Source organism: Perca flavescens, chromosome 10, assembly GCF_004354835.1.
Source record: "Perca flavescens isolate YP-PL-M2 chromosome 10, PFLA_1.0, whole genome shotgun sequence".
NCBI classification, from domain to species: Eukaryota; Metazoa; Chordata; class Actinopteri; order Perciformes; family Percidae; genus Perca; species Perca flavescens.
In genome coordinates, this window is record NC_041340.1 from 11,703,543 (window position 1) to 11,730,590 (window position 27,048).

Genomic DNA, 27,048 nt, shown 5'->3' on the forward strand with positions numbered 1-27,048 from the left:
AACAGTGACAAGACAGCTAGCTTCAACGCAGCGTAAACAACTCCAGAAAATGATGTCTATGTCGCAAATGTATCCGTCTCTGCAGTCATTTCAACCACCGAATCCAGCAACAGGAAATAACACTTGCAGACTTTTTTTCCGTGCCGAAATGTTTCGCGGTGTTGGTGAAGTCTTAAAAAAACAAACGCCGCTAAATGTCGGGTTAAAATGCGTTGTAACTTGCGTTACTGAGATTGTAGGCAAGGCAAGGCAAGGCAGCTTTATTTATATAGCACATTTCAGCAACAGGGCAATTCAAAGTGCTTTACATAAAACATTAAAGAGCAGTTAGAAAACAATTAAAAAACAATAATAAACAAATTAAAAACATTAAAAGACAAGAATAAAATTGATAGTGCAGTATAAGAATAAAAGTTACAGTGCAGTATAAGAAATTAAAGTTAATAAAATAGATTATTTAAAGAAAAGCAACATCAAAAAGATAGGTCTTTAGCTTAGATTTAAAAGAACTGAGAGTTGCAGCGGACCTACAGGTTTCTGGGAGTTTTTTCCAGATATGTGGAGCATAAAAACTGAACGCTGCTTCCCCCTGTTTAGTTCTGACTCTGGGGACAACAAGTAGACCTTGTTGTCCCTTATTGTAACGAGTATAATATTACCGACATTTTATTAGTAATGCGTTATATTACTGTGTTAGAGCAAAAAGGAATGCATTACTGTAATTGCGTTACTTTTGTAACGTGTAACTCCCATCACTGGTTGTAGTGTTATCACCAACAGTTTGACACCACTCAGTTTTATCAAGGGGCAAAGTGTTTTAAGGGGAGTTGTGCTTACTGCAGGTTCTACTCTCACTCCCTCATCTCTGTCCTTCTTCTCCTGAGTCTCCTCCTCACTGTGCATGCCACTGCCACCGACACCACCACCACCACTAGCATCAGCCACGGGAGCTGATAAAGGTCCTGCTACCTTTCTCACGCAGCTTCTCTGCACCTCCTTTGCGTTTCTTCTCCAAGATCTGTATCACTGTTCTAGTCTGGCAGATGTGCTGAAACTGGATGTTTAAAGATATGATTGGGCCAGTCCAGTGTCAATTAAGAAAACAACCAATGGGCCGCTGAGCTACGTGTTTCATGGGCTGCGTCTGTCAGAAGAAAAAAAAACCCTAGCCTATGTGATATTTTTGACTAAAGTGTTTTTGGGCCAGCAGCCCAGTGTCAATTGAAAAAACAATGGGCCGCTGATCTAGGCCTACCACTTTTATGGGACGGTTAACGGCCCAAAAAGCACGTCGACCCACTGGGAAAGTGCCTGGTATGCCAGATGGCCCTTGGATGTGAGACTTGCAAGTCTACGGGAATCTTGTTTTGAATCAGGTTCGTTTCTGAATCATTTTCTAAAGTCTTAGGTAAAACATTTAGCTTTGAGAGTGATCCTCGCATTACAGCCACAGAGGAGTCCGGAAAATTTGTTCTGCATATTGCAAAAGCAAGGCTAAGTGATACTGCAGTTCACTACTGTGTGATATACAGCATAATCGTTCCACAGAGCCTGCTCTGTCTACAGAGAGGGCTGGTGCTGGTTGTGGTAATATACAACAGAGTACACACACTCTGGTGGCGACTCTCTCTTCTTCCTCTTCCCACTTTTCACTTCCCTTGTTGAGAAATCCAGTCCTGCGTAGTTCATTGCCCTTGCTTCACCATCCTGCAAAAATGTAATACTTGTGTCAGGTACAAATATTTTAGAGAGATTAGGTCTGTAACATCAAAAAACACCTCTAGATCATAGATTGCTTTACAGTGAGCTTAACAGTTTCTTTTATGTAATCATTCCTCATTCATCAGTACATTGTTTGACTTTAAACCCATTTATCATACAGTAACAGATGTTGTACCAGCTCAACAGTTAGTTTTATATTTTTTTGTTATGACTAATATTATGGGTCATGTCCAGATAATCTGATGAATAAAAAGAGTGAGAGTATAGGCAGAATATTTACACCCACATCTAGATCTCTACCCCTAGCTAGTGCAAATCAGACAACACACCGTTACATATTTACCAGATCATTTGATTGATCCACAGTTGACCTGTCATTATCACGATGATGGGAGGCACTCAATGCTCCTGTTAAAAAAAAAAGAAAAGATAACATCCTTCAGCGTGATTTTTTCATCCTACCACTAGAGGACAGAGATAAATAAACAACATATTTTTATCACATTTTCAGTTTTTGGCTTTGCAGTTAAACATATTTACTCCTGTAATGTGTTCAATACACCTTCAGTGTTATAACGATAACCACTGAATCACTGTCATTTTATGACTCTGTGGTTGCGTCTGCAATCTTTTATGCAGTAGCCTGCTGGGGAGCTGGGAGCACAGAGAGGGACAGGAAAAGGCTAAACAGACTGGTGAAGAGGGCTGGCTCTGTTCTGGTCTGCCCTCTGGACACCATAGAGGAGGTGGGGGAGAGAAGGATGTTAACCAGGCTGGCATCAATCATGGGCAACACCTCTCACCCCCTACATGAGACTGAGTTACCAGAGCAGCTCCTTCAGAAGCAGACTGCTGCACCCTCAGTGCAGGAAGGAGCGCTACCGCAGGTCCTTCATTCCAGCAGCAGTCAGACTCTTTAATGCAACATCATAATATAGCACTGCTGGCTGTTTCTGCAATATGAGCCATCACTGGGCAGTATTATGCACTATGCATATTTATTTATTTATCACTCTTTTGTTACCTCCAACTATTTTTTTCTATTTCTTCTACTTAATGTGTATTTGTGTTATTCTGTGTGTAATTCTTTTTTTCTATTGAGGTACTGTAGCACAGGAATTTCCCCAGTGTGGGATTAATGAAGTCTATCTTATCTTATCTTATTTTATCTTATCTTGTAACTCCACTAGAGCTTTGAGCAGTAGCGGGTGAAGTGATTTGCTCGAGAGCAACTGGTCAGTAGTTTGTAATAGCATGTAACTTCTATAATTAGATGTTTCTGCTGCAATAGGATATGGTGGTGGGACATTATCTATAATAACCAGTAGGTTGGTGTATTTTTGCATAAAGAGTATTTAGTCTGCCGTAGTGATAGTTTTATTTGGGTAAAGTATTTGATTATTTCCACTGTCATCATATTTTCTAATTAGAAATACAAATGTAGATTATGGTATTGTTATGGTTCAGACAGTCAGACTTAAGTGAAATTAAAAACTTAGTGTGGTGAACCTACCTTTGAAATGCTCAAAAACATTCCTTTGATTTCTGTAGAAAATAAGGGCGGCGATTACAGTCACACAGCAGGCCAACAGGACTCCAAGAACAAGGACAACTGGCTCCAGTTCTGATCCTGAATCACATACACTTCTAAATGAGAATTATTTTATTCTTGGGAGTAATCACTTACTAGTTTAGAAAACTAATGATGTTTGTCACCAAGCACAATTTGTATGTCATTTTAACCAGGCTAAATGAATTAATGCAAGATGCATACATGATTTTGATACAACTTTTTAAAACATACTTGTCTCCACTTTAGTTCCTTCACCAAACAGGATCTCTCCACACGTGACCACAGCACAGTAGTAAGTCCCAGTATCAGAGGAGTTCTGTATAGTTTTGGACAGACTGTAGACACAACTTCTTTCCTCTTCTTCATCACTGTGAGTGTAAATGATGCTTGGGTGAGATTCTCCTGATCCAGATCTGAACCAGTACACACTGTGTTCACCTGGACACTGATCTGTGTTTCCTTTGGTCTTGGAGAGAAGTGAACACTGGAGAGTCACTGAGTCACCCGGCTGGACCGACTCAGTCTCCGGACTTTGTTTCACATAGACAGATTTCTGCTGATTATGATCTGTGTGATTCATTAAGAAAGATATCAAAAGAAATTCATGATTTAAATGATTTGCTTGAGATAAAACTTGCACGTGCAAAAACGTGCACAAACACGGAAAGTAAAATATGTTTTACCGTTCACAGCCAAGAAGAAGCCATTGGAACTCTCTGTATGTATCGCTCCATAGTGACAGAAGTATGTTGCTTCATCCTCTTTGCTTATATTTGTAATGGTAAGAAAATACTGAGCATCCCTTTTTGTAGCTGTGAAACGTGAGTTGTTAAATTCTTTTCTAATAGTTAATTTGCCATGAGTTTCAGCAACGACACTTTGGAATGTATATCCAAGAGGCTGCTTGTACCAGTGAAAGAATTTGCCTCCCTTTTCAGAAACTGGACACTCCAAAGTTACATTTCTACCAACTTCAACCACAGTCAAAGAGATCTGGTGAGGAACCTCTGCAGTTTGAATCTGGTCTGAAGAAAAAACAGACAAACAGTAACAGTTTAAACACGAGAGAACAAAGACAATAAATAATGTAAATGGCTTCCTGTTAGATTATTACAGTACAGTACATGGTCTCACACTAGTTAAGAATTGCACTTACACATGGTACTAAGTAGAATCAAAACAGCCAGTCTTCTGATCATTGTGGTGCAGCAGCTTTGTCTTACACTACTGATGTCTCACCGCCCAAATGGAAGATGTAGTGAGTTGATCAAGGTTTACAAAGCAGAAATCGTAGTGATTGGCTGAAATGTAGAAAATGACCTTCCCCCTTCATTTAGCAAACCTGTGATCCATTTTCATTTGATAGGAAATCTACATGTTCTAGGTTGTTGTTTTTTCAAAAGCCAATGTTTTTTTTTTGTTTCGGTGATAACCTTTTTTGTGTTTTGTGCTTAGTTAATAACAAGCACTGGAAGTCTTTAAGCAAAATCGGTCTTACTGACACACAGTATGTGTGTATTTAGAGGACACAATCAACAGTCAAACTCCGGGCCTAAAAAGTGAAGCCAATGCAAAAGTGCCTTAAACCTGCATTCTATTTAATGGCGGGGAGGGGGTCATAATTGAAATGCCCCTACTTCTCACTTGATGTACTTCAGTTACCATTTTCCTTATGAGTTTATGGACTCAATCACTAGTTTAAAGTCCTCTTGAATACAGCATGATGTTCCTTTTGTAAATTTTGATTCCCATTTACAGTAAAATAGACGATAAAGCAGGGTATGTTTTAGGGCGTGGCTCCCTTGTGATAGACAAGTCGCTACCACGGCGATATCCTCTGGTGTCAGTCAGATCCACCCTTCGCTCCTCCTCAGCTCCACCCTCTCCTCCAAATATGGTCACTTCAAAATGGTAGTCCACTGAATGGCTGAAGTCCTATTCTCACAGTGACGTTGCTGGCTTAGCACAACTCCCAGTACTCATATTGCTAACCTAAAACTTTATAGTCTTGCAAGAAGTATTGAATGTTGCTGTTTATTGTTCCCAAATGCATCAGTTTTATAAAACGTATTTCACAAACGGACATTTTGTTTAGTGAAACTAGTAAGATTAAGGACGGGCCCATTTCAGATATGATTGCAATTAAACGCATTACTAGTAAAACCTGTGTTTAACCAAGGGCCCTATTTTAACAATCTGAAACGCAAGTATCAAACGAAAAATGCAAGTAGCTTTTTGGGTGGATCTCGGGCGCTGTTGCTATTATACCGGCGGGATAAATGAGTCTCGTGCCCGACGCAAATCTAAAATGGGTTGGTCTGAAGTAGCTAGGTGTGGTTTGGGCGCAACGTGAAAATAACCAATCAGAGCGTCATCTCACATTCCCTTTAAGAGCATGCGCGCTTGTTCCATGGCGGATTGCTATTATGACAGCGGATTTGCCTGGCGCACGCCAGGTGGGAGCTGTCCAGGATGCGGCAGAGTAATAAATGCCCGTCTTGGCCTGGTGGCGATGTTGCTGCGGCATCTCGGGCGCATCTCCTCAAGTCTGGAGAGGATTGCTGCAGCCATGGAGCGTGGGCCTCCAAACGCACCACCTGCTCCTGTTGCGCCCCTTCCTCCTCCCCCCCACTCTATCTCCGACCACCCGCTCCACCAGGAGCACATCGTGCATTGCCACTCCCAGACCAGATGCCGCCAGAGTGTCCAATCCTGCCGTAGTTCAACATCACGTCTCCTTAAGTCCTCTAATATTTCCTTATTTATGTCATCAACACATCCATGATTCATGTGACTGTACTGTAAAGTGCCTCCTGACCGATCCAAACACCTGAAGCGCATTTTCAGTAATATTTGTCTTTGTAATTATGTATGGTTTGCAAAAATGGGAACTGCTACGTCCGTTTAGATGAGAAAAGTGTATGTGCGTTGTGCACACGCTACATTATGACAAAGCATGTGCCCCTAAAATAGCCTCTGCATAACGCGCTACTGACTTTAGACTAGCGCCACTACCTTTAGACAAGGTTTTTCCTGGTCAGTGGCGGAATTGTTTTCTGAAACTACAAAATAGCACCAGGTAACGTTTGCGCCGGAACACGCCTCCTCTTTCCCTAATTCCCTAATTTACCGACGTGCGTCTGTGGAGGGAAAAGTCCGCTGTGCGTCAGGTGCAAAATAGGAATGATACATGCGTCGGTGTACAAAGGCAATTGCGCTGAGTGCAAGATAGGGCCCTAAATGTCTGCAGTGGAAAAGGTCTTATCCACTTTGGTTTCACTCAACATTTTGCCATGTGCACATTTGTGTATCTGTCCACCACAACTTCCCCTAACGGTAGACAGAAACATAGCTTACAAAAATGCAAACGGAGCCTTGTATGGTGTAGACATAAGTCTTCCTTTGTTAGAAAATAAAGAGTTTAAAAAAAAAAGATATATATATGTGTGTCAGCACACAACTTGCTACTCAAATGAATAAACTCCTCCCTCTTTCTGTTCTGACAGCACTTTGTAAAGGCCTTCTGCATGTCTGTCGTGAGAACTACAAGCAAAGCCACATGCAACAGCTACACTGACAGACATAACCTGTGGTGGGCCATTTCTCCCCCTTTGACCAACCATCAAGGCTGTTTACTCAGAACAGACCTGACTATGGGCTTCAACAGGATGTGTAGTGAGGGAAGAGCTACAAGAGGCTTCAGCAGGCTAAATTATAGTTTTAGTCGTGTTTGTTAATGTGCTCATTCAAAGTACAAATAATGTCTATCTTTTGTGTGTTTGTAAAGAAGCAACTATATGCAATCTTCAATTATCACAGATGCATATTAGTTCATTTTTTTTATTTAGTTTTAATGTAGATTTTATTAATTCACCATTAATTAAAACAGGCTTCCAGTCCATCACTGCAACAAGTGACTTTAACAAGGCTGTCATTGCTTTGGTGGATAATAGGGCAAATTAACTTAAGGTCACAGTTCAAACTCCGTCTATTGGAAGAAGACCAGGGGGGGACAAGTGAATGATTAGCACCTCCCATTCCCATCTCTGACAGCAACTACCAATGGAAAGCGCCAGTTATATAGTGTGACTGGGGCTGTGTGACTGTGTGTGTGTGTGTGTGTGTGTGTGTGTGCGTGTGCGTGTGCGTGTGCGTGTGCGCATGCGTGTGGGCCTTTTTCCTTCTGCTTAAGTTGTTGTTATATTGAAATATTCATGAAAATAATATAGTGTTATTCCTTGCCTTTAAACAAAATAAAAGTACAAAAGCCCCTTTGTATTGACACCTTAAATTGAACCACAACCACAACAATGCTTAAGTTTCCATGTATCATTTGTGGTGACTGTAAATGTGTGTTTATCTGTTTCTGTTTGCATGAAAGTACAAATTGTGGCAAAAGTGGCAAATTATGTTATTTGTGACTTTCTCCCTCAGATAAAAATATGCAGGTCAGAAACTATAAATTGACCTCCAGGTGAATGTGTTCCTGTGATACTGTGAGAGTGTCTCTCTGCTGCTGCCTTTCACCACCACTGAAAAGAAGTGAGTATAGAGGATGGATGGTTTGTCAGCCCTCCTCTGTATGCTGTGCTCTTCCTGCTGAAGTGACTGACAGGCAGAGTGGGCGGGTCATCATTAATGATGTGGAGCATCTGAATTGGCTGGCTCTCACAATATTTAAGATGGCTCCTCTGTCTTAGTGTGTCACTTCAGCAAATGGCTGGATACATCTTTTTTCAAATGCACACATATCAACATTAAATTCATTTTTAATTGAGGGCTACAGGCAATTTTGTAGGATTTTTTTAATCAGTACTAGACATAGGCCTTTATATTTAGAGTTACAGTACATGTGATGCATTCATATTTAAAGGTTAGTGCTATCAGTGCCCTTTTTAAAATAGCTTCTGAAAAAAGTTAATTATGTATCTTTTGTTTGTTACATCATTTGAGTTTCACTTAATTATGGTGGCAGGGATGTAAAAAAGAGCAAATGATTAATGTCCAATCTAACACAGAGGAGCTATTTAATGCACAGAACAATTTATATGCTAAATATCTGCACAAATACAGACACCCAATGCCATAAACAATGCATTTCAGGCTTGATGCTTTTTCTTCAACGGCATTCCATTCAGAAAATCCAGACAAACTATGTATGTTGAATTAAAATAGTTTTGTATGGGTTACACACTGGCAATCTTATCTAATCCCAAAACTTTTTAAGAGCCATGCTTTGGCGACAAAGCAACAGGATCTCAGGAAATTTCAGTTTTGAATATATAAATCATACAATCCCTAAATGTAACATGCTCTATGGTCTCCTGGCATACATTTATATCGGAATTTTCTGCTGTGTTCATTTACGTCCATCTGTGGGTTTGGAAATGTATTCCAGGAACCCTGCATGGTAAACTGGAGACGTCAATGTTAAAAGACACATTTATCTGTATTTAGTTTCAGTGTCAAATATAGAAACTCACCATGAAACATGAAACAAAGTGTGCTGTTGGTGTTGTTTCATGTGTTTAGGTTGGAAAGATGGTTGATATTATTTCCACTGTTGTGGTTCAGTGAAAGGCCAACATAACGAGAGGCCAATCAAATTGCTCTGAAATTGTTCCCTCCCACTTTATAAGATTACTTTAAGGTGCATTATCTTCTAATCGATTTAATTTAAGTGCAGTTACAAGTCGAACAACCAGAAAATGATAACCGTATTTTATTTTTTGCTGATGCTCAGAGTCGGGCGTAAGTATATGTAGAAAGATTTACTCCAGATATATATTGAATACATTGTCATGTTCTCAAAGTGATTTGGCAGGACATACATGATTCTTTCTCTGTTTTTATCACTCATCTGCGTTTCTCTATTATTTTTAGGATGCACAGCTGATCAGATCTTTGAGACAGAGACTGTTGGTGTTGGAGAGGATGTGACTTTAAATTGTAACCGCCAGAAATCTGAGTACAGAGGAGCCTTGTTTTGGATCAGACTTGTTTCTGGAAACTTTCCTGAATTCTTGGCAGGAACACTTGACATTGATTTTGATTTTGGTGTTGTTAACAACAAGACTCCTCACATTTCAGCAAAACAAGAGCCTGGAACATTTATTCTGCATATTAATAAAGCAAAACCGAGTGATACTGGAGTTTACTACTGCATAAAGGTAGAAGGACAGACCAAAATGACATTTTTGAAAGGAACACTTCTGAGAATCAAAGGTAAATAAAATTCAGCAAACAGACTTTTCACATACCTTAAAAAAAGGAATCATTCTGCTTTTATCAAACACCATTGATGACAGCAGATGAAATGGTTCAAATGTTCCTATATGTTATATAAAGATGCATGTTTCAATTGTTCAAAGGAAAGTGTTTTATAATTGACATATTTTACATTTTAGTTTTCTTCTTCATCAAAGGGAGAAAAGCAATTTTACTTTCATCTTTATATTTCCCAGAATCAGAACTTAATATTATTGCCATCATCCAAGACCATCCATCTGTTCCAGTCCATCCAGGAGACTCAGTGACTCTTCAGTGTTCAGTCCTCTCGGACTCTGAGAAGGAAACATGTCCCGGTGAACACGGTGTGTTCTGGTTCAGAGCCGGATCAGATGAATCTCATCCCAGTTTAATTTATGCTCATGGAAACCACGGTGATGAATGTGAGAAGAGTCCTGATGCTTACTCTCCACAGAAATGTGTTTACAACTTCTCTAAAATCGTCAGCTCCTCTGATGCTGGGACTTATTACTGTGCTGTGGCCACATGCGGTGAGATTTTATTTGGAGATGGAACTAAACTGGACATTGAAGGTAACTGTGTAATAAGTAAATTTGCTTATTAAAGTGTTTTATTTTAAAATATTATTTTTCATATTATTTTACAAGCAAAATTATACAATCAGGAGTTGAATTAAACACCATTTACTTTTACCTGTTGTTTTTTCCATTTGAAAATGTTTCAGGAACCAGCGTGTGGTCACAGAAGGCCAACACAATTATTTTCTCTGTTATCTCGGCCATAAGTCTGATTGTTACAGCCGTCCTCATTTACGCCATCCAGAGAAACAACGGTAATAGAAACTACTAATAGTTCTCTGTCCAACAGTATTACATAAAAACTACTGCATCTGTATTATCTATATATTTTCTGTTTCATAATTTCAGTTGCTGTTGCCGAGCAAAAACACAGTGGTGGTCAGAAAATTCAACAGGTAAAAAACACAACGTTACAGTAGAAGTAACCTTATTAAAATAGTTATTTTAGTTATTTGACTTTGTCATCTCACATTTCCTTAGAGAGATGAAGACAGAAGTATTTATTCTGCTGTTATCTTCACTGTGATGAAAACTAGATGTGTAAAGGATTCAAAAGCAGCAGAGAGACAGAGGAGCTACGCTGCTGTCAAGGCTTTTGGGTTGGATTAGTGAGTTAACAGGTCTGTTTGCTATCAGTTGGTACTGTATCTTAGTCTGTTTGGAACTAAAGGGTTTGCTATCTGGCTTTTAGGTAATGCTGTAAGTGTTATATGACTCTAAATAAGTTTTATCTTGTTTCTTTCATGCAAATGTGCACTGTCAAAAGTTACATAGCAGGATGCCCTGATAGCTGACAGATGGGTTTAAGATACCAACCACGAACAGCAACAGCCCTGATTCATGTCCAGCTGGGAACCTTTTGTAAATGTTATTTTTTTCTGTCTCTTCTACATTTCCTGTCATCTTGCTACAATTGCTATTCAATAAAGGAAAAAAATACCTACCCCCAAAAATTGTTAAAAAAGGAAATGGCAACGTAATTAACTTTTTCCAGCAAAATCTGTCTATGACAACTGGCTGATTCATGTTGCAACACAGCAGAAAAGAAAAAAGAAACTAAGACATTACATATAAATAATGTTTCTACTGTAACTAGGAGTAGCCTAATTTCAAATATGGAATAGCAAAATCTGTCTATGATACAGTCTATGGCCTATGACAACTGGGTGATTCTTAATGATGCAACACAGCAGAAAATAGAAACTTCCCATTAAGATGGACATTACATATAAATAAGGTTTTTACTGTAACTGGGAGTAATTGTAAATATGGAATTTTCCAATGGATCAGGCAAAGATATATCACAAATTCTAAAATTTGAGTAAAAGAACACTGATTTTGGACTAGTACTCTGTATCAGCCTGTAACCTGAATTTTGTTTTTGTTGCTGTGTAACTATTTGTAAACATAATTTGTAACTTTATCAAACAATGTCAATAAATAAAACATATCTATGACAACAGGGTTATTCCTAATTTTGCAACACAGAAAAAAAGAAAAAAGACATGTTTCAGGTAACATGGCCATTACTAAAATTAAGTTTTTACTGTAAGTGGGAGTAAATGTAAATATGAAGGTTTCTACTGGAGCAGTGTTGGCATTGATACATAACAAATTCAAAAATTTGAGAAAAATAGATTTTGCATCCATTATCTGTTTTTTGTTTGGTTTGTGTATGTGAGTGTAACTATTTTGTAAACGTAAATACATGAAACTGCTTTTTAGTGCCAAACTGTTGCTGCTGGTGTAGTCTATATCGACAACAATTAATTTAGGAGATTGCTCTGGTGACGCCGGAAATTACGTGGGAAGTCCATTTTTGTCCAGATGTCCGTTACCTTCCGTTTTCTTTGTGTTGGCATTCTAAACTCCGGTGGATTTATGAGGACTATGGTTAACTGCTCCTCAGAACTCTGCAGGGTAAATCCAGACAGCTAGCTAGACTATCTGTCCGTTCTGAGTTTTCTGTTGCACGACTAAAACAACTTTTCCACCAAAACAAGTTCCTTCCCGAGGCTGTTTTGCAGCGGCACCGTTATTGCGCCTGGCACTTAGCGCCGCCAAAGATGATTGTGATTGGTTTAAAGAAATGCCAATAAACCAGAGCACGTTTTCCTCCCATCCCAGAGTGCTGTGTGGACTAGCCAGGCCTTCCTCTGCAGAGCTGTGGAGGAAGGTCTGGCAATGCTAGACTACTGCCAGTGTGATCTGTCAAGTGTTGGTTTTGCTGCAGATTTCTGCAAAAGCAAACAGACATGTTGACAACATGTCCCCTTACAGAAATACAGACACACATGCGTTTTCTTATGATCAATTTTTTATTAGTTTTATATTTTTTGTACAAACAACAACATACAGAACAAACAAATACAATGGAACAGGAACTAAAAACCCTTGCCCACCCCCCACCCTCTGCAGTCTCGAGGAAAACAAAACAAACAAAAATACACCTTGCCTAGTCACTCTCTTCTAATTCTTGTGGTGTTGAGGTCACCAGGACTGATACCTGTGCTGCTGCGTTTTTTCCATAGGTCTATAGTTGATGACTTGGCTTTGTTAATCCTTGCTGTAGAAAGCTTGAGCATAACTATGTCTAGGAAGTACGCCAACCACTGTTTTATACAAAGCGAGTGGGGGGGAGCCAGTGGTGAGCTATAATTTTTTTGGTTGCAGTTGAGCCGGCTAGCCAAATCTTTCTCTTTCTCCCAAGCAGATGTAATTTAGGCCCTGTTTACACGTACATGGTTATTTTGAAAACCGGAGACATTTCCCTTTGTTTGTGCCCTTCATTTACAGGCAAATGGAGAATTCGCCTCTGAAAACAAGTCTTTCTAAAAACTCCAGCCAGAGTGGATATTTTTGAGATCTTCGTTTGCACGTTTGCATGTAAACTGAGACAAACGGAAGTTTAGGCAGCCGAGAGACAGAAAGAGGAAGTGATTTGTTGCTGTTGTTGCTATTTTCGGGATTCTGATTGGCTAACGTGGGCTTGAGCTTCTTGTTACACTGCCACCTACAGGTTTGGCATGCTCTTGACGGCATTAACCCCATATATACACAGGTACATGTAAACGAATACTTTTCTGAAAACTGACAGCTCTGCACGATGTTATTTTTTAAAACGAAGAGGTTGAAATGTCCGTTTATGAAAATAGCTGCCCACGTGTAAACATAGCATTAGAGTCATCATTAAGTAAGAAAACAATCGGGTCAGTAGGAATTCGACATCCACTCACATCAGATATTACTGATGTTGTTTTATTCCAAAACTCATGCACCTGCTCACACTCCCAGACCATGTGCAGGAAAGTTCCAGTTTGTTCAGGTTGGCAGAACGTGCATTAGGGAGTGGGAATGGCTTTAGAGACGTATCTCTTCTGAGGTGTCCAATATGTCCTATGGCATATGTTGAAGGGGATCTGCTGGTGATTTGGGTTCTTGGAACAGTGGGAAATGTCTGTCTCCCAACATGCCAACTGTCTCCCAATTAATCACGTTACCCTCAGGGTTCAGCTCTCGCTCCCATTTCTTTACTATTGGGAGTTCTTCTACGGATACTTGCATCAGTTTAGCATAAATCCTGGACACTAATCCTCTCACAGGAGAATCAACAAGCCATTTAATGATTGGGTGCATCTCAAGACTGTTTACCGGGGCTACTCCATAACCTTTTAGGGCTGATCTTAAGCAAAGATAAAGGAAGAAGGATGTCCTAGGGACCTCAAAGCTAGCTCTCAAGTCTTCAAAACTTAACATACAGTACAGGCCAAAAGTTTGGACACACCTTCTCATTCAATGTGTTTCTTTATTTTCATGACTATTTACATTGTAGATTCTCACTGAAGGCATCAAAACTATGAATGAACTGTGACGTCACGAGAGGCTGTGTCCTGGACGGACGTTACATCCCCCTGAGATGGCTGCAAGCACAGACAGCTATGGCTCCATCCGCTGGTATAACCGGGAACTCCACCCCTCTGTGGCCAATGTTCCCACACAGCTGTGACAAATCAGGAGCTGATGAGCTGAAGGGTTTTTAAGGGATAGACACACATTTAGAGAGGTCTGTGTGTGGTGGGGAGACACGGTCTCCAAGCTGGGCTCCCAGGAGGAGCACTGTGCTACTATTGCCATGAGGAATATAAAGAGTTGGAGAGACTTATCTGTGGGAAAGACTCACCGTTGGAAGTGTTCACCTGTGGAAATACGTGAGAGACATTTGGAAGGACTTACTGCTGGCTTGGCCACTAGCTGCAGCCTGGACTACTGTAAGGCTGAGAAAAACTGTTTATTTTCCTGAGGGAGAGAACTATGATTTCAAGATGCTGAAGAGACATCCCTGAAGTGTTGGCCCTTAAAGAGCAACAAGATGTCTGCATTCTGTTATGTTTTCATTGACTTCCAAGAACTTTAATAAATTCCTTGTTATTATTTGAACTTCGTCTCCTTGCACTACTTGAGCCACCCCGCTGACAGCTGTGTAGCCTCTCATGACGTCACAGAACACATGGAATTATGTACTTAACAAAAAAGTGTGAAATAACTGAAAACATGTCTTATATTTTAGATTCTTCAAAGTAGCCACCCTTTGCTTTTTTGATAACTCTGCAAACCCTTGGTGTTCTCTCAATGAGCTTCATGAGGTAGTCACCTGAAATGGTTTTCACTTCACAGGTGTGCTTTGTCAGGGTTAATTAGTGGATTTTTTTCACCTTAATAAAAAAAGCAAAGGGTGGCTACTTTGAAGAATCTAAAATATAAGACATGTTTTCAGTTATTTCACACCGTTTTGTTAAGTACATAATTCCATATGTGTTCATTCACAGTTTTGATGCCTTCAGTGAGAATCTACAATGTAATTAGTCATGAAAATAAAAAGGAAACTCATTGAATGAGAAGGTGTGTCCAAACTTTTGACCTGTACTGTACCTTCCTCATTGAATAGCTGGTCTAGAGTATAAATACCTCTGTCACTCCACTGGTTACAGACAAAATGTCTGTTACCAGAAATTAAGTGCATGCTGTGCCAAATTGGGGTGTTCAAGTGTCACTTATTGGCGTAACGTAATTGCTCCTCCACCTGTTTAAATTTAGTCAATGTGTTGGTGATAATAGGGCCATAGGCTAGCATACACTTTTTTTTGGACACACACCCGCAAATGCAAGGTCCTGCAGTCTTAGACTTCCAGTGAGGTTTTGCTCTATTTCTCTCCATGGGTCTGTAGATGAGGGGTCTATCCACACTCTGAGGGCCCGTAGCTGAAAGGCTCTATGGTACACTTTAAGGTTAGGGAGGGCCAGGCCTCCCATGTTTGTGGTGCGTTGCAGGGTAGAGTATTTTATCCTAGGTTGTTTATTATTCCAAATATACTGGCTGAATTACGATGTCAAGTTTCTTCCAAAAATGTATTGGTGGGGTAAGGGGATCATTGCACTTAAGAAATTCACACGAGGCACTACGTTCATTTTAACAGCAATCCTGGACCGTAGCGATGCTGGCAGTGCAGACCAGTTGGCTAGATCCCTTTGAACGCTACTTAGTATTGTTTCATAATTGTCCTGGACAACTCACTGTAGCGATGCGTGAATGGTGATGCCCAAATATGTAATTTTGCTTTCGGTTGGTATTGTATCACTAATAGCTGATGTCACCTGTCTGTTGTTCAAAAGGCACATACAGTATGCTTTGACAATGAAGTAAAAAAGCAACTGAAAATCTGGTGATCTTTCATAAAATCCGCTGAGTGCAAAACTTCTAAAGAAAATATACACATTTTGACTGATACACACCCTATCCCTTTATGACAATTGGGAATAAAAAGCTGTGTGTCTCTCTGTAGAGACTCTGTAACCGTTACACAGACCGTGCTCTGTCTACAGAGAGGGCTGGTGCTGGTTGTGGTCATGTGCTCCAACAACCGAGTACACACACTCTGCTGGTGACTCTCTCTTCTTCCTCTTCCCTATTTTCACTTCCCTTGTTGAGGAATCCAGTCCTGTGTAGTTCATTGCCCTTGCTTCACCATCCTGCAAAAATGTAATATTAGTGTCAAGTACAAATATTTTAGAGAGATTAGGTCTGTGACATCAAAAAACATCTCTAGAGTATATATTGCTTTACAAGGAATTTACAGTGAGCTATACAGATTCTTTTATGTAATCCTTTCTCATTCATCAGTACATTGTTTGACTTTAAACCCATTTATCATACAGTAACATATGTTGTACCAGCTCAACAGTTAGTTTTATATTTGTTTTGTTATGACTAATATGTCATGTCCAAATAATCTGATGAATAAAAAGAGTATAGGCAGAATATTTATCACACACCCACATCTAGATCTTTACCCCTAGCCAGTGCAAATCAGACAACACACCACTACATATTTACCAGATAATTTGATGGATCCACAGTTGACCTGACAATATCACGATGATGGGAGGCACTCAATGCTCCTGTTAAAAAAAATTAAATGAAAGATAACATTCTTCAGCGTGATTTTTTTTCACCCTATCACTAGAGCACAGAGATAAATGAACATATTTTAATAACATTTTCAGTTTTTGGCTTTGCAGTTAAACACATTTACCCCTGTAATGTGTTCAGTACACCTCCAGTGTTATAAAAATAACCACTGATTAATTTCACTGAGCAGTTGCGGGTGAAGTGATGATCTAAAATAAAGAACAACACACCACAGACGTCTGCAAAATGGACCGAATTCAGACAGAATGCCGCCGGTTACCTACAGCTCCGAGGCGACCGCGGGTCAGGGGTTGACGGTGCTGCTTCTCGTGAGCGTGGGATATTTGTTGTGTGTGCTTTGTGTCTCCTATGCTTTGTACATAGTTTTTTTCTGATTGCGTTTGTGTTTTGTGTCAAAGAAGCTCTATCTTTGAATAAACAGCACGTTCCTGGCAAATCATTTTCCTTAGCATAATGACATGAATATACAACATAGCATATATGAAATAAATAAATATATATATATATAATTTTATTATTAATTATTATTATATAATTATAATAATAATGGCCCAGGGTGACCAATAGCCTAACACATGACAGACCTGCCAACCAATCACGAGAGATTTTTCTTGTTTAAAAGTAGTGGTTTCATCGAATCCTGAGTGACGAAATTCCAGCCAGGCCAGACGTTCTCTGGCCAGGCGCGGTGTCACTGCTATTCCTATGCTAATTAGATCCATTAGCACCTCCGCGGGAGCTCTCCACATAAGTCATGGTTCGTTTCCGACAATATGTGGCACAGACGAACGCGACATTCACAGCCTGTAAATTGTCGATAACTGCCGAAAATTAGCGGGATTTTTTAGCGTTTCCAGGCGTTTTTGGGTACGGAAATCCCACTTTTCATGCAGTATCAAGAGCAACTGGACAGTAGTTTGTTATAGCATGTAACTTCTATAAATAGATGTTTATGCTGCAATAGGATATGGTAGTGGGACATTATCTATAATAACCAGTAGGTTGGTGTTGCCTTCCTTCACATACAATATATATGTATTTACATAAAGAGTATTTAGTGTCCAGTAGTGATAGTTTTATTTGGGTAAAGTATTTGATTATGTCCACTGTCATATTTTGCTAAAGTGCTCATATTATGCTTTTTGGCTTTTCCGCTTTGTGTGAAAATGCCCAAAGTCCACCCCACAGGGACTTACCATCTCCAACAGAAAACACTGTTCACAAACTGCTCCAAACAGCTCTGTTGTAGTCCAGCCTTTACTTCCCTGACGAACGTGCGTCACTTTGTAACACGTTATAATGCTCGCCTAGCTGCTAGCGTGGCACTCCCTCATGCTCTGCCACTGACCAGCTAGTAGTACTTACTGCGCATGTGCGACTCCCAACAAATATGGAACAGAAGTGAGATGCCTCACTCGGTAGCTCAAAAAGAGAGCTCAACACGCAGGGTGAAAATAGTAGCTGCAGCAATGTGCAGTACAACAAATATATGGTGTTTTCTGAAAATTAAACCACATAAACCTATTCTGGTACAACCTCTAAATATAATATGAGCACTTTAATTAGAAATACAAATGTAGATTATGGTATTGTTATGGTCCAGACAGTCAGACTTAAGTGAAATTAAAAAAAAGTAAGTGTGGTGAACCTACCTTTGCAATGTTCACAAACTTTCCTTCGATTTCCGTAGAAAATAAGGGCGGCGATTACAGTCACACAGCAGGCCAACAGGACTCCAAGAACAAGGACAACTGGCTCCAGTTCTGATCCTGAATCACATACACTTCTAAATGAGAATTATTTTATTCTTGGGAGTAATCACTTACTAGTTTAGAAAACTAATGTTTGTCACCAAGCACAATTTGTTTGTCATTTTAACCAGGCTAAATGAATTAATGCAAGATGCATACATGATTTTGATACAACTTTTAAAAACATACTTGTCTCCACTTTAGTTCCTTCACCAAACAGGATCTCTCCACACGTGACCACAGCACAGTAGTAAGTCCCAGTATCAGACGAGTTCTGTATAGTTTTGGACAGACTGTAGACACAACTTCTTTCCTCTTCGTCATCACTGTGAGTGTAAATGATGCCTGGGTGAGATTCTCCTGATCCAGATCTGAACCAGTACACACTGTGTTCACCTGGACACTGATCTGTGTTTCCTTTGGTCTTGGAGAGAAGTGAACACTGGAGAGTCACTGAGTCACCCGGCTGGACCGACTCAGTCTCCGGACTTTGTTTCACGTAGAGAGCTTTAGACTGATGACGATCTGTGTGATTCATTAAAAAAGACATCAAAAGATGGTTTAATGGTTTAAATGATTTGCTTGACATAACAACTTCGCACAAACACTGAAAATATGTTTTACCGTTCACAGCCAAGAAGGTGCCATTGACGTAACCCTCTGTATATGTTGCTCCATAGTGACAGAAGTATGTTGCTTCATCCTCTTTGCTGATATTTGTAATGGTAAGAAAATACTGAGCATCTCTTTTTGTAGCTGTGAAACGTGGGTTGTTAAATTGTTTACCAATAGTTAATTTGCCAACAATTCCAGCAACGACACGTTGGACCATATATCCAAGAGAATGCTTGTACCAGTAAAAGAATTTGGCTTCTGTCTCAGGAACTGGACACTCCAATGTTACATTTCTACCAACTTCAACCACAGTCAAAGAGATCTGGTGAGGAACCTCTGCAGTTTGAATCAGGTCTGAAGAAAAAACAGACAAACAATAACAGTTTAAACACGAGAGAACAAAGACAATAAATAATGTAAATGGCTTCCCGTTAGATTATTACAGTACAGTACATGATCTCACACTAGTTAAGAATTGCACTTACACATGGTACTAAGTAGAATCAAAACAGCCAGTCTTCTGATCATTTCGGTGCAGCAGCTTTCTCTTACACTACTGATGTCTCACCGCTCAAATGGAAGATGTAGTGAGTTGACCCAGATTTACAAAGCAGAAATCGTAGTGATTGGCTGAAATGTAGAAAATGACCTTCCCCCTTCATTTAGCAAACCTGTGATCCATTTTCATTTGATAGGAAATCTACATGTTCTAGGTTGTTGATTTTTGAAAAGCCGTTGTTTTTTTATTTTTTCTGTTATAACCGTTTTTGTGTTTTGTGCTTAGTTAAGAACAAGCACTGGATAAGTTTTAGTCTTTCAGCAAAATCGGCCTTACTGACACACTGTATGTGTGTATTTAGAGGTTGCAATCAACAGTCAAACTTCGGGCCTAAAAAGTGAAGCCAATGCAAAAGTGCCTTAAACCTGCATTCTATTTAATGGCCAGCGGTTGGCAACGCCACTGGTTGCAAAAACTCTGATTATTTAGAAGTCTTAATTGAAATGCCTCTCCTTCTCACTTGATGTATTGTACTGTATGTATTGTATTGTATATACCTCAGTTAACATTTACCTTATGAGTTCATGGACTCAATCACTACTTTAAAGTCCTCTTTAATACAGCATTATGTTTCTTTTGTAAATTTTGATTCCCATTTACAGTAAAATAGACCAGCGGTTCCCAACCTGGGGTACGGCACCCATCAGGGAGGTGGCAAAGATCACAGGGGGGGCGCAAGTCTTTATCTGGTTTGAGGTTGAGGTAAAAAAAAATATTTGCACATGTTGAACAAATTATGATAATACACTAGAATATATAATGTGTACAAAAGTCTGTCTGAAAACTATATATTTTCGTTCTCGCTTAAAATTGTAGGCAGGCTACAGTAGGCCAAACCTCCAGGACCTCTTAATCTGTGACCCTTGCTGTCATCAGGTCAGCTGCTAGCTGCTATCTATTATCTGCTAGCTGCTATCATCGTTTTTCCTGCCGCCACGGCATCACTATTTTATGAATGAAACATGGCGGAGAAACGTAAAAGTGCTGATAACTCCTCTGTATCAAAAAAGAAAGTAAGGCTCTATCTCCAGAGTTACCTCAACTTAAGTTTTCGGGGGGGGGGTGAGGGGGGGCTCAGCTTTTCTTAGACATGAGTAGGGGCGGTGCCAAGGAAAAAAGGTTGGGAACCACTGAAATAGACAATAAAGCAGGGATATGTTTTAGGGCGTGGCTCCCTTGTGATAGACAAGTCGTTACCACGGCGATATCCTCTGGTGTCAGTCAGATCCACCCCTCGCTCCTCCTCAGCTCCACCCTCTCCTCCAAATATGGTCACTTCAAAATGGTAGTCCGCTGAATGGCTGAAGTCCTATTCTCACAGTGACATTGTTATCTTAGCACACTTTTCTAACTGAACGAAACCTGATGATTTTTTGGATGTAGCGGTGGCTCCCTCGCTAGCTGATGAGATGCATCATGTAAACAAGACACTATTGGAGTTGTTGGAAGCTGCATTGTCCCCTTTCAGTGTAGGCTAGCTGTTTTGCTTCCTGTGTTTAGGGAACTTTTGAAATAATGTTAGCTACAGCGTAGGAGGTATCCTGCAGGTTTGAGGGACAAGGTGAGAAGAAATTTGGCCAAACCCACAGAATATGAGATGTGAAGAGTTCGCAGGTAAATCTACTATGTGTGAGAGATAGAGGGCTCTCGGTTCGATCTAACATATTACTCCTATACTTAGATCACTTCACTAGCTTTAGATAAAATACAGAATTGATTTTAAAATGTTGCTCATTGCTACAAATCATTTAATGGCCTAGGTCCTAATGACTTCTGTGACCTGCTCACTGCTTACAAAATCTAAAGGCTAAATGCTAAATCTGATGATGGCGCATTCAGTTATTATGGGCCTACTCTCTGGGACAAACTTTCTGGTGATATAAGATGTACCGTCTTTTAAAAGTAAGCATGAGACCTCCTTGTTCTCTCAGGCCTATGGCTAACTTGCCTTCATCTCTCTGCCTGCCTGCCTGTCTCTCTCTCTCTCTCTCTCTCTCTTCTCTCTCTCTCTTTTGGGTATGTGTGTTTATGTTGGTGGGTGGGCAGGGGATGACTACATTGTCTAGTGTACGTTCTTGTGTCTTTATTTTGTTCATAACTGTTTGTTCACCAAAGACACAAGGCTCCCATGATATATTGGCAGTCAACTCCCAGTACTTTATTGCTAACCTAAAACTTTATAGTCTTGAAAGAACTATTGAATGTTGCTGTTTATCGTTCCCAAATGCATCAGTTTTATAAAACGTATTTCACAAAAGGACTCTTTGACTTTTCATAGCAGGAAAAGCAAAACTGAAACCAGTAAGATTAAGGACGGACCCATTTCAGATATGATTGCAATTAAACCTCTTACTAGTAACACCTGTCTTTAACCAGTCTAAATGTCTGCAGTGAATAAGGTCTTATCCACTTTGGTTTCACTCAACTTTTTGCCATGTGCACATTTGTGTATTGTCCACCAAAACTTACCACAACGGTAGACAGAAGCATAGCTTACAAAAATGCATATAGAGCCTTGTACGTTGTAGACATAATACGTCTTCCTTTGTTAGAAAATAAACATTTAAAGTTAAAAATATATATGTCAGCGCACAACTTGCTGCTCAAAGGAATAAACTCCTCCCTCTTTCTGTTCTGACAGCACTTTGTAAAGGACTTCTGCATGTCTGTCGTGAGAACAACAAGCAAAGCCACATGCAACAGCTACACTGACAGACCTAAGCTGTGGTGGGCCATTTCTCCCCCCTTTGACCAACAATCAAGGCTGTTTACTCAGAACAGACCTGACTATGGGCTTCAACAGGATGTGTAGTGAGTGAAGAGCTACAAGAGGCTTCAGCAGGCTAAATTATAGTTTTAGTCGTTTGTTAATGTGCTCATTCAAAGTACAAATAATGTCTATCTTTTGTGTGTTTGTAAAGAAGCAACTACTGTATATGAGATCTTTAATTATCACAGATGCATATTACTTCATTTTTTTATTTAGTTTTAATATAGATTTTTTCATTCACCATTAATTAAAACAGGCTTCCAGTCCATCACTGCATCAAGTGACTTTAGCAAGGCTGTCATTGCTTTGGCAGATAATAGGGCAAATTAACTTAAGATCACAGTTCAAACTCTGTCTATTGGAAGAAGACCAGGGTGGGACAAGTGAATGATTAGCACCTCCCATTCCCATCTCTGACAGCAACTACCAATGGAAAGCGCCGGTCATATAGTGTGACTGGGGCTGTGTGTGTGTGTGTGTGTGTGTGTGTGTGTGTGTGTGTGTGTGTGTGTGTGTGTGTGTGTGTGTGTGTGTGTGTGTGTGTGTGTGCATTTTACCTTCTGAAAAAAAATCCACAAGGTTCAACTTGTATAATGCTGATTATCGATGGGTTAGTGACAATATTTGTGTGTAGTTGGTTTCTGAAATGTGTCTTTACTGTTAGATGCAGAGAGTTACACAAAATCTGAGGTGGACAGAGGTGAAGGAAGGCCTAGTTGTACGAACAGACAGATTGAGAAGCATTAGCAAAATGAAACCTGATGAAATGGACTTAATCTACACAATATGTCACTGATTTGACAAACAACATTAAAACTCATGCCAATAGCAATTCATATGCCAAATGTTTATTTCAGCCACAATAGTAGCATGGCTCTGTCGGTCAGTCAGTTACTTTGGTTCAGACTGAAATATCTCAGCAAATGTTGGATGGATTGCCATGAAAGTTCATAGAGTCAAGGTTTCCAGGCGATGTATCCTAATAAGTATTTTGATCTCCTAACTTTTCATCTAGTGCCATCAGCAGGTTGACATGCTTGGTGTTGTGTGTAATGTCTACTGAACAGAGTGCAGTGCAATGCACAGTGATGTAAGAATAACATGGCAGGAGCAGACAGCTCTGTGTCCCGCAGTTAAGATGCCAAACTTAAACTGCAGCATCCCCAGTTCATGTCAGTGAACTGCTGTGTAACTGGACACCACAACTTCCTACAACCGTTGTTAAATAAATATACATTATGAAAAAATGTCAGAGGTCAAATACTTAACTAAATAAACTCCTTAATCTCTCAGCACTTTGTAAAGGCCTTCTGCATGTCTGTAGTGAGAACAACAAGCAAAGCCACATGCAACAGCTACACTGACAGACATAAGCTGTGGTGGGCCATTTCTCCACCCTGACTATGGGCTTCAACAGGATGTGTAGTGAGGGAAGAGCTACAAGAGGCTTCAGCAGGCTAAATTATAGTTTTAGTCGTGTTTGTTAACATGTTCATTCAAATTACAAATAATGTCTATCTTTTGTGTTTTGTAAAGAAGCAACTTTATGCGATATTCAATTATTAGTTCATTTTTTAATTTAGTTTTAATGTAGATTTTTTAATTCACCTTCCAGTCCATCACTGACTTTAGCAAGGCTGTCATTGCTTTGGCAGATAATAGGGCAAATTAACTTAAGATCACAGTTCAAACTCTCTCTAATCTAATCCCAAAACCTTTTAGGAGCCATGCTTTGGCAACAAAGCAACAGGATCTCAGGAAATTTCAGTGGTCTCCTTTGGCATACATTTAAATTGGAATTTTCTGCTGTGTGTCATTTACGTCCATCAGTGGGTTTGGAAATGTATTCCAGGAACCCTGCATGGTAAACTGGAGACGTCAATGTTAAAAGACACATTTACCTGTATTTCGTTTCAGTGTCAAATATAGAAACTCACCATGAAACATGAAACAAAGTGTGCTGTTGGTGTTGTTTTCATGTGTTTAGGTTGGAAAGATGGTTGATATTATTTCCACTGTGGTGGTACAGTGAAAGGCTAACATAACGAGAAGCCAATCAAATTGCTCTGAAATTGTTCCCTCCCACTTGATATGATTACTTTAAGGTGCATTATCTTCTGATCAATTTATTTTAAGTGCAGTTACAACAACAACCAGAAAATGATAACCGCATTTTATTTTCTGCTGATGCTCAGAGTCGGGCGTAAGTATATGTAGAAATGTTAGATATACTCCAGATATATATTGATTACATTGTCATGTTCTCAAAGTGATTTGGCAGGACATACATGATTCTTTCTCTGTTGTTTATCACTCATCTGTGTTTCTCTATTATTTGTAGGATGCACAGCTGATCAGATCTTTGAGACAGAGACTGTTGGTGTTGGAGAGGATGTGACTTTAAATTGTAACCGCCAGAAATCTGAGTACATAGAAGCCTTGTTTTGGATCAGACTTGTTTCTGGAAACTTTCCTGAATTCTTGGCAGGAACACTTACCATTGATTTTGGTGTTGTTAACAACAAGATTCCTCGCATTTCAGCAAAACAAGAGCCTGGAATATTTATTCTGCATATTAATAAAGCAAAACCGAGTGATACTGGAGTTTACTACTGCATAAAGGTAAAACAACAGACCGAAATGACATTTTTGAATGGAACACTTCTGAGAATCAAAGGTAAATAAAATTCAGCAAACAGACCTTTCACATTCCTTAAAAATAGGAATTATTCTGCTTTTATCAAACACCATTGATGACAGCAGATTAAATGGTTAAAATGTTCCTATATGTTATATAAAGATACTTTTGAATTGTTCAAAGGAAAGTGTTTTATATTAGAAATTTTTTACATTTATTGTTTTCTTCTTCACCAAAGGGAGTAAAACAATTTTACTTTTCCATTTCCCAGAATCAGAACCTAATATTACTGCCATCATCCAAGACCATCCATCTGTTCCAGTCCATCCAGGAGACTCAGTGACTCTTCAGTGTTCAGTCCTCTCGGACTCTGAGAAGAAAACATGTCCCGGTGAACACGGTGTGTTCTGGTTCAGAGCCGGATCAGATGAGTCTCATCCCAGTTTAATTTATGCTCATGGAAACTGTGGTGATGAATGTGAGAAGAGTCCTGATGCTTACTCTCCACAGAAATGTGTTTACAACTTCTCTAAAATCGTCAGCTCCTCTGATGCTGGGACTTACTACTGTGCTGTGGCCACATGCGGTGAGATTTTATTTGGAGATGGAACTAAACTGGACATTGAAGGTAACTGTGTTATAAGTAAATTTGCTTATTAAAGTGTTTTATTTTAAAATATTATTTTTTATATTATTTTACAAGCAAAATTATACAATCAGGAGTTGAATTAAACACCATTTACTTTTACCTGTTGTTTTTTCCATTTGAAAATGTTTCAGGAACCAGCGTGTGGTCACAGAAGGCCAACACAATTATTTTCTCTGTTATCTCGGCCATAAGTCTGATTGTTATAGCCGTCCTCATTTACGCCATCCAGAGAAACAACGGTAATGGAACCTACTCATAGTTCTCTGTCCAACAGTATTACATAAAAACTACTGCATCTGTATTTATTATCTATATATTTTTGTTTCATAATTTCAGCTGCTGTTGCTGAGCAAAAACACAGTGGTGGTCAGAAAATTCCACAGGTAATAAACACAACGGTAAAGTAGAAGTAACCTTATTAAAATAGTTATTTTAGTTATTTCACTTTGTCATCTCACATTTCCTCAGAGAGATGAAGATAGAAGTATTTATTCTGCTGTCGTCTTCACTGTGATGAAAACTGGATGTGGTGCGATAAAGGATTCAAAAGCAGCAGAGAGACAGAGGAGCTACGCTGCTGTCAAGGCTTTTGGGTTGGATTAGTGAGTTAACAGGTCTGTTTGCCATCAGTTGGTTCTGTTTGTTAGTCTGTTTGGAGCTAAAGGGTTTATCTGAGGTCATGCTGTAAGCTTTAGGCTATCTATCACTTTGACTAACATTTAACTTGTGTCTTTTTCATGCAAATGTGTACAGTTAAAAGTTACATAGTAGGGTGCCCTGATGGCATATGGATCTGCTAAAGAACACAAACAGCTGGAAAACCTTTTTAAAATGTGATGATTTATCTCTCCCTCATTTCCTGTTCTCTCGCTACTATTCCTATTCAATGGACAAAAATGCCTCCCCCCAAAAATTGCTAAAAAAGAAAATTATTAGTTTTTTCCAGCAAAATCTGTCTATGACAACTAGGATATTCTCAATTTTGCTACAAAAGAAAAAAGAAACTAAGTTTCCATTAAGATGGACATTACATATAAATAATAAGGTTTCTACTGTAACTGGGAGTAATTGTAAATATGGAATTTTTCACTGGATCAGTTTTGGCAAAGATATATCACAAATTATAAAATTCGAGAAAAAGAACACTGATTTTGGATTTGTACTCTGTATGAGCCTGTAACCTGTATTTTTTTTGTTGCTGTGTAACTATTTGTAAACATAATTTATAACACCATCAAACAATATCAATAAAGAAAACACTGCTTGCTTTTGGTGTGATCTCTCCAAAAAACAAGTGTTGGTTCTGCTGCAGATTCTCTATCATTTGCCAGAATCACTGAAATCCATCCAACATTTAAATTATAACAAAACAGAATTTATTAAGTCTCTAACCTTAACAACCTGATAGGTACAGTGTTTCACAGGCAAACTGCTGCTCTTAAAGTATTTGTGATGAG

The 27,048-nt window shown here is 39.3% G+C and overlaps 2 protein-coding genes across 2 annotated transcripts in view; one reads left to right on the forward strand and one right to left on the reverse strand.

Annotated features, from left to right (window-relative positions):
• LOC114563359 (uncharacterized) overlaps positions 1-19,537 on the reverse strand; it is a 31,895-nt gene extending 12,358 nt beyond the window's left edge. Inside the window, exons 1-9 of the mRNA XM_028590212.1 lie at positions 19,461-19,537; positions 18,985-19,329; positions 18,550-18,885; positions 18,262-18,378; positions 16,514-16,578; positions 16,053-16,149; positions 3,979-4,320; positions 3,527-3,862; positions 3,236-3,352 (exon numbers count right to left, since the gene is read on the reverse strand). Coding sequence (XP_028446013.1) covers positions 3,236-3,352; positions 3,527-3,862; positions 3,979-4,320; positions 16,053-16,149; positions 16,514-16,578; positions 18,262-18,378; positions 18,550-18,885; positions 18,985-19,329; positions 19,461-19,503 — 1,798 coding nt within the window. The 5' untranslated portion in view covers positions 19,504-19,537. The remainder of the gene's footprint in view (positions 1-3,235; positions 3,353-3,526; positions 3,863-3,978; positions 4,321-16,052; positions 16,150-16,513; positions 16,579-18,261; positions 18,379-18,549; positions 18,886-18,984; positions 19,330-19,460) is intronic.
• Positions 19,538-22,323: 2,786 nt separating this feature from the next.
• Positions 22,324-25,850, forward strand: LOC114563360 (uncharacterized). The gene is made up of 4 exons (XM_028590214.1): positions 22,324-22,345; positions 24,646-24,981; positions 25,214-25,570; positions 25,723-25,850. Exons 1-4 carry the CDS (start codon positions 22,324-22,326, stop codon positions 25,848-25,850), a joined length of 843 nt encoding a protein of 280 aa, XP_028446015.1.
• The last annotated feature ends 1,198 nt before the right edge of the window (positions 25,851-27,048 follow it).

Coding starts and splice junctions, on each gene's coding strand:
- LOC114563360 (XM_028590214.1), top strand. CDS start 22,324: ATGGGCTTCAACAGGATGTGTA. Junction 22,346..24,645: donor GGGCTTCAACAGGATGTGTA/GTGAGTGAAGAG, acceptor TATTATTTGTAG/GATGCACAGCTGATCAGATC. Junction 25,571..25,722: donor AACTAAACTGGACATTGAAG/GTAACTGTGTTA, acceptor AAAATGTTTCAG/GAACCAGCGTGTGGTCACAG.